The sequence below is a fragment of the Zingiber officinale genome, chromosome 4B (genome assembly GCF_018446385.1).
Source record: "Zingiber officinale cultivar Zhangliang chromosome 4B, Zo_v1.1, whole genome shotgun sequence".
Taxonomy (NCBI): Eukaryota; Viridiplantae; Streptophyta; class Magnoliopsida; order Zingiberales; family Zingiberaceae; genus Zingiber; species Zingiber officinale.
In genome coordinates, this window is record NC_055993.1 from 128663486 (window position 1) to 128671854 (window position 8369).

Sequence of the window (8369 nt, forward strand, 5' to 3'; positions counted from 1 at the left end):
AACTGATCTTTTTGTCATACGTTTTAACCTGGGTCTCGAGCTGGTTCACCCTAGCATACAGACCGGAAGATTTGTGCTGCTCAGCCTCCAGCAGTCTTGTGGTCTTGTCGAGGTCCGCCTTCAGCTCGGCATAAGAAGGTCCTTGAGGGGGAGCCCACCAGAGACCTTGAGCTTTTTAAACTCCTCTTCAAGGAGCGCCAAGCGGTTGCATACCGCTATACTTTCCACCCAATACTGCAATGGGGTTAAAAGGGAAAGAGTCAGTACCGAACAGAGAGGAAAAAATGAAAGCTTATGATAAAAGTTACCCCGGTGGCTTGTTGCAGATGGTTGTTGCCAAGCAGCCCTGGGGGCATCAGAGCAATACGCGCCCGGGCATCCTCCCAGACCTTCGCCAGCAGTCCCCGGATGGTTATTTGATGTTCAGGGCTCATCGGTCGTTCGGCCGCCTGCAGATATTCCTCCGTCGGCAGGTGAAGTATGACCTTGATTGTCCTGCGTCTGCTCAGTGCAGACTGAGCAGACGCTGAAGGGGCAAAAGACTGGCCGACCAGATCGGAGCATATAAGAGACCGCCTGATTTGTCGCTGAGCAAGAGAGAGTGAGCTCAAGGGTTGGACAACGATGGGGTCGGAAGGCCAATCTCCTTGAGATGGGGTCCGGTCGGAAGATAGCGCTTCCACAGTCGCCGGAGCCAGTGGAGGGGGATCGTCCATCTGCTCAGACACGTGCACGGCTGAGGTGGCCGAGCGGGTTGGTGTGCCCGTTCGGCGGCATTTGCGTCCAACCAACGGAAGTTCGTCATCAGAAGACCCGGCTTCCTCGGGCCGAGTGGCCGGTTGAGTACTCAACGAAGTGGTTTCTCCTGCTGTATCGGTAGTGGCGGTTCGAGCGGCAACCGCATCGCCCGCCGACTGCACCTCTTCGCTCTCGCCTTCATGAGAGCCGACCGGTGCGATGCCGAGTCTCTCCGCTTCCTGCGCTGCAGCAGCCTCTATCTCGGCAGTCTTGCATTTTAGCATGCCGAGCACCATCGATTTCATCATGATCGCAGCTGCAAGAAAAAGAAAAGAAATCAGTTAGACTCAAAGAAAAGGAGAGAAAGTTATTTCTTACCAGGGTCGTTCGGAAGCCGCGTTCGGATCAGGCTTAAGCCAAACAAGTACAACATTCTTTCAGGCAGCACCTTGTAGATGTCCAGCTTCAGCCCGGCCAGTAGGTTAGCCGCGTGTAGGAAAGCGGGCTCGGTCCTATACCTTTTCAGGTCGGGGGGAGGGGGTGGCAGAGCAGTTTGCCATTGGGTTCGGAAAGGTGGCGACTCGGGAAGACTCAAAAAGAAAAAATAGTCTTTCCAGTGCTTGTTGGAGGTAGGCATCTTATCAAAGAAAATCAATCCGATACGAGATTGAAACAAGAAGGTGTCTATCTCGGATTGCTTGGGATAGTAAAAATAATGAAAAATTTGAGACTTAAGGGGGATGTTGTGCACTCGGAAGAGCACAACTACGCCACACAGCAGCCTAAAGGAGTTGGGCACAAGCTGGCCGAGCGGAATGTGAAAGTAATTACACACTTCTATGATGAATGGGTGGATGGGAAACTTAAGGCCAGCTAAGAATTGGTCGCGGAAGAAAGTAACAGTGCCGACCGGCGGGTCATGAGGTCGGTCGGACGGCTCGGCTAGGTTAAGCTTGTGGTCGGCAAGGATATCATAAGCATTAATCAAGTTACAGGCGTCTCCCGAGTCAAACCGACTCTCCATGGCTTGGTACCATAGGCCAGGAGAGGGGTCGGAAGAACTGGCCATGATCAGAAAATGAAAACACAGAACGATCGTCGAAAGATTGACAGAAAGAGCTATGACAAAGGCGACGCCAAGGAAAACAGAGGGAAGCAAACGCAAAAACAAGAGAGGATCAGAGAGCTTACAAAAGGAGACCTAGGAGAAGAACGTAGAAGATCGTCGGAACGCTGGAGGCCGAGGAAGTGGAGGAAGCACGAGAAAGCAACAACGATGGAACAGAAGCCGGTGCTTTATAAAGATTGGGCTCGGTCAACCCTAGCCGTCCGATCTAGGTCACAGAGATCGAAGTTGGCATCCGGCCATTGAATTTAAACCGCCGTCTGTCCCATCGCAGCTGACGCCCTCACCGTACGATGACGGCGGCGGTGCCACGTGACGACAGGTTAGAGGTACGAGAGAAGTTTCCACTGTCATGTCAGAGATATGCTCGGACAGTTGCGGTATGACGTCAGACGCACTTTGCTGACACATCCATTCCGAGGTATGCTTTGAGGAGCGTGCACGCCTCAAGAAGCGTGCATGCGCCTCCCAAGGATCCTATATAAGGATCCCGAGACATCGACGGAGGTATGCGAAATTCTTCACTGTAGCTACAGTCTCGTTACTCTGCTACTACTACATCTCGCCGTTGCCTGACTTGAGCGTCGGAGGGTCGTCGCCAGGAACCCCTTCCCGGCTCGTCTTTGTTGCAGGTTCACCGGAGGTCTACGTCATCGGGAGGTCATCCGAAGACAGCACAGAGTGCCACGCCCCCAGTGTCCGTCGACTCAACTCTCGGACAGGATCACTTAATAAAACTCTAATCAATATGCTAAATAAATATTTTTTAAAAAAAAATAATATTGTAAGTACTCTCCCTAATTTCTATTATTGATAATATATAATATCATTGCATATAATGTGATTCTTTTTATAGAAATATTTGTTGCATTTCCACTTTCCAGCATTTTATAGTTACAGTATCAAGATAGTGAACGGCTGGCACTTTCTTCGAATCTAGATCATTTCTATTCCCAACTAATCTCTTTTAAATGCACCATGTAGAAGTAGAACTGACAAGCGAGAGACCCTGAAAGCTTCCTATATTCATGTACTCAATCCAGGCAATGGAGTTGCAGTGGCTGCTGTGGTTCATAAGTTCAACACATATGAGAACGGATTTGCCATCGGAAGCTCTCACAATCTCAATCCATTGACAATGATAAAGACTTCGATTTAACGATGGCAGAAAATCTGCAGTGCTGTCTGTGTCATCACCAGTGGAGGCCAATATTTCTCTTAACGGTTTCTGCCGAGTTTGATCCGAAGGCAGCAAGTGCACCTTCTAGATTTGGTCTGGCTCTAGCCCTCGATCCTTGAGCAATCAAGAAATGGGCAACTTCAATGGCCTAGTCATATTCAAGTAGTTGTTTCGCTTTATTCCTCATTAGAAATCGAGAATTAGATATGTTTATTAAATATCCAAAACAATTGGCTTAGTTCAAATCCAATTTTGTTGAAAAATCCATCATAATGAGAAAATTCATTTCACACAATTAAGGTGTTAACGTTATTCTCCGAGTGCTTTGTCCCTGTAAAATTTATTGGTACCCTTTTCTGTTACTAGATTGTGATTCTTTATTCCTCCCGTGATTGCTTTGTCCCTGTAAAATCCAATAATTCTTATCAAATCACCATTGAAGGATAAAGAATCAAAATCTAGTAACAGATAAGGGTACGAATAAATTTTACCGGGACAAAGCAATCACCGTGGAGGGGAGGAATAATGAATCAAAATCTAGAAACAGAAAAGGGTACCAATAAATTTTACAGGGACAAAACGCTCGGAGAATAACGTAAAGATAACGCACTTGGAGTGAATTTATATTTGAAATAAATTTACGAATAAAGCAGTCGGAGAATAACGTACGGATAAAGCGCTCGCCTAATAACGTACGGATAAAGCGCTCGCAGTGAATTTATATTTGAAATGGACTTACATGTCAACACTCGATTGTACGTACGGAAAATCATTCTCCGAAGGTCTAGCCATTTAGATTTCTGGCATGGATCTCGCGCCGTGGATGCTCTTACTTCTCCTCGCCTTATTCTCGAATCCCTTCATCGCCTATTCTTCTTCAAGAAGCCGTTACATTATTCAAGTGGAGGAGTCGATTGAGCCGCAACTGACGGAAGCGAGCCTCAAGAAGTGGCATGAGTCTTTCTTGCTACCGGTCGCCGAGGAGTCTGGCGCCAATCAGCGCCTGCTGCACTCCTATAGCGAAGTCATCAGCGGGTTCGCCGCCATGCTCACGGAGGATGAGTTGCAGGCGGTGGGGAAGAAGAAGGGCTTCATGCGCGCGTTCCCCGACCGCGTGCTGCGCGTGATGACCACCCACACACCAGATTTCCTTGGGCTCAAAATTGGGAGGAAGGGGCTGTGGAACGACTCGAAGCTCGGGAGCGGAGTCATCGTCGGAGTCCTCGACACCGGTGTGACGCCCGGCCACCCTTCCTATGACGACGAGGGAGTCCCGCCTCCGCCCTCGAAGTGGAAGGGCTCGTGCGAGCTTGAGACGGGTTGCAACAACAAGCTCATCGGTGCCAGGTCGATGATCGCCGGTGGGGGTGGGAGTCCTCCCATCGACGAGGACGGCCATGGGACCTACACTTCGTCCACAGTCGCAGGAAACTTCGTCCGCAACGCGAGCTACTTCGGCTTGGCGAAAGGCACGGCCGCCGGGATGGCCCCTCGGGCTCATCTCGCCATCTACAAGGTTTGCAACAGCGACGGCTGCAGTTACGGCGACATCCTTGCCGGGTTCGACGCAGGTATCAAGGACGGCGTCGACATCTTCTCTCTATCGATTGCCAGTGAATCCATGCCACTTGACCAAGATCCCATCGCTATCGGTTCATTCGCCGCGGCCAAGAAAGGGATCTTCGTCAGCTGCGCCGGCAGCAATGCTGGACCTGACTACTTCACCCTCGCGAACGAGGCACCGTGGATGCTCACTGTTGCGGCCAGCAGCATCGACCGAAGCTTCAGGGCCTCCGTGAAGCTTCCCAACGGGAAGGTGATTCCCGGAGAGTCTCTCGACCAGCCCCGCAACTTCACTAAACACTCTCTTCCCCTCTACTACTCCACCAAATCACCAACCTGCAACATGGATCCTCCCGATGATAGTCGTCACAGGGGTAGCATCTGGGTCTGCGAGGACGACGGCAGACTTCCCAAAGATGTAGCGGCGTTCGTCAAGTCCCACGGCGCCAAGGCGTTGATCTTCATTGTCCCGAAAGTCGAGGGTGCCACCGTCCAGATGATGAAGCTGGACTTCCCTGGAATGATGCTCGCCTCCCAAGACGGTTCTAATCTCATATCGTATATGAACTCGGCTTCCGATCCTTCCGCGTTGATCGTCTTCAGCGGGACAAATCTTGGTGTATCCCCCACCCCCGTTGTCGCTTACTTCTCCTCCCGGGGGCCATCTAAGGCAACACCAGGAATCCTCAAACCAGACATCTCTGGTCCTGGACTTAATATCTTCGCGGCCTGGATTAATCCTTCTAGTGATGCTCCGGGGTACGCTATCAAATCTGGCACGTCCGTGGCGACACCTCACCTAAGCGGTGTCGCTGCGCTCTTAAAGGCCGCACACCCTACTTGGTCGCCGGCAGCTATCAAGTCTGCGATCATCACCACGGCAAACGCCGACATGCCCGACGAGTTACTCAAGCCGGCACTCTATTTCGCCAAGGGTGCAGGACACGTTAATCCAAACAAAGCTACTGATCCCGGTCTTATTTATGACATCACTAGTGATGACTACATCTCCTATATCTGTGGCAAATTCGGCAAAGAAGGAGCTAGAACTATAGCGCGTGGTGTCGTGGATTGCTCGAAGACCGTGACAGAAGAGGAGCTTAACTACCCGTCGATTTTGCTTGCCCCCAAAGCGGGAGCGGCAGCCAAGGTGAGCCGGGTGGTCACGAACGTTGGACCGGCGAGATCGAGCTATACAGTGTCAATGACTATATCGAAGATTGTCGTGTCGGCTATTGTCATCCCCGAGATGTTGACGTTCACCGAGCTGAACGAGCAGAAGTCGTTCACCTTGAGCGTGGAATGGGGCGCCGACGGACCTCCCACTTCCGGTATTAGAATCGTGGAGGGAAAGTTGACTTGGACCTCCAATGACGGTAAGCATGTGGTGACGAGCCCATTGGTTGTCTCTGCCCCGGAGTGATGAAGTGCTAGCCCAAGCTTGTCGTCTTCCTTTCAGATATTATTGTTCAATTCCTGATTATTAAGAATGTATGGGTGAATAAATTGTATTGGAGATTCGAATAAATAAATAAATGCGTTTCCTTTCAATATCATAAATTAACATTTTTTTTTAAATAACGGCAAATGGCACATACTATTTTTTTTTTAAAAAAAAAATCAAATGATTATTCTCAATTTCTCAAAATATTTAGGCTCTTACCAGATGATTATGCTTAAGATAAATTATAAAATCAATTTATAAACGACGGTCACTATAAAGTGGGAAGAGGTTTTTTCTGAAGACACCGTCGTCAGAAATTGATCTCTTATTCTATAAAATTATTGTCCTTTAGCCAATTGCACACCTTAAAGATGGAAAGAGTGACCGTAAAATCCGTTATTATTATTTATTATTTTTAAAACCATTAATATCAACAAAAATATAGCATTATTATCTCACCAGATGTTAATAGTGTGTCAAATCAACAAGCTAGTCCTATTATCTTTGACTATATAAATAAAAATAATAATCACATGTATTATTATACTTATTGCTCTCTAATTAAAATTTAAAATACTACAAAAGATATTTCTACTGTATTTTTGATCGATGAACAAATTCTATTCCTAATTAATTTTGATTCATCCTTGCCAATCATTTTATCATTGCCATCCACATCATTTCTCAACTAATCATGTCTATTATTGATCAAGTCATCACTCCTCTATTCAATCATTTCTCACTTTTCTTATTCTTCTTGTCGATTAACTAACTTAATGATTCAATAATTCTTCTCATTTATAGGTGTTGGATTGAGATTGTGGCTAAAAGGATGAATAGTTAGTTTCTTTTGTTTCCTGCTCGCATTATAATTTGTTAATTTACAAAGTGAATATTAAACAACATTAAAAAAAAATACAAACACACTAAGTGGTTGGGTAACTCACAAAATCCTACTCTACTGTATTATAGGATCAATCAGTTGATCTCACTCTTAGAATGTCTTTCTATTTTGTCCTCCTTGAATACTCTTGAGAGGTGAAAAAACCTTTTATGAAAATGTGACCTTACAATATCAACAAGTATATACAATGTTAGATAAAATAAATATGACATAAGAAAAAAAATTACTTAATTGGAGCTTTTCTTTTAGTTTGCTACACTACAAAAAATTTGGGATTAAACCATACTCAATAGACAACGGTTTGTCTTTTTTTTTCATTTAACAACGGTTTTATTGAAAATTATTATTGTTAGTAATTTTTTTAAAAACAATGATTTTTAAAAAACCATTATTTTATGTATGTCAAAGATAATAATTTTTTAAAACCGTTATTTATGAGTTTATTTTTTAGCCTACGAGAACGGTTTTAATGTTGGTGCTGCTACTTTAGGTGATTCGAACTGTGTGCCTTGATGTGAATGATTTTTTGCTCCTTGATTTTCTTTTTCCAACCTTCCTTGGTCCATTATTTCATAAGGATGAAGGCCTCAATTTTTTGTTCTCTTAAACAACTCTAGTTTTTCTAGTAAATTTTTAGATAGCATAACTTTACTTGTCCGGCTTGTTCTCTTCATCTCTTATATGTAGTGTTATTCATATATAGTTTACCTTTTTTCATTGTTCATGATTTTTAACTGCTCATTAGCTTTTCCTTTTTTTTAAGATCTCACGGTTTTATGCATTCTAGTGATAGCATCTTATTTCAATTGTATGCAGATCTCTCTATGGTTGGTTTGTGGTGGAAGCCAGCCCCAGTCATGGTAAATGTTACTAGGATATTCTTTGCAGGTTTGCTTGATATTGTATTTTCAACTCCCCATTTTACATGTAGAGTGTTAATGTATTTAGAAACATTTTTCACTTTAGCAGTTGTAAACAGATGTGTACCAGAGATATTCAATTTTTTGTTTTCATCATTCGTTTTTTATAACATATTTTGGAGATTTAAGTCTCATCAACACGCTTTGTCTGATGTGAACTAGAGATATTCAAAAAAAAATATCATTATTTTTTCATTTCATCTACTACATGGTATTATATTGTTTCTTATTAATAAACTATTTTGTCACTGTTTTTTCTGGCTTCGAACTGTGTTCACCAGGGATACGTTTTCTCTCAGTTTACTGAGCTTCTAGCCTTCTATGTAAGTTGCTAACTCTTGCTTGATTGCAAGTATTCATGTTCCTTGAGTAACTCCAAGTATTGACCTTGATATTTATTGTTGTACAATTCTCAGTTGTTTTGTTTTTGCATGCATGTTACTACCAATTATGTAAATCAAACTTCTTGTTCATAATGAATCTTAGCAAGCTTT

General features: G+C 44.7%; 1 protein-coding gene across 1 annotated transcript; it reads left to right on the forward strand.

Annotated features, from left to right (window-relative positions):
* The first annotated feature begins 3813 nt into the window (after positions 1-3813).
* On the forward strand, positions 3814-6099 carry LOC121977953 (subtilisin-like protease 4). Its single transcript, XM_042530351.1, has one exon. It carries the CDS (start codon positions 3850-3852, stop codon positions 6028-6030), a length of 2181 nt encoding a protein of 726 aa, XP_042386285.1. The 5' UTR covers positions 3814-3849; the 3' UTR covers positions 6031-6099.
* The last annotated feature ends 2270 nt before the right edge of the window (positions 6100-8369 follow it).

Excerpts from the sequence above, each read along its gene's own strand:
- LOC121977953 (XM_042530351.1), top strand. The coding sequence starts at position 3,850 with ATGGATCTCGCGCCGTGGATGCTCTTACTTCTCCTCGCCTTATTCTCG.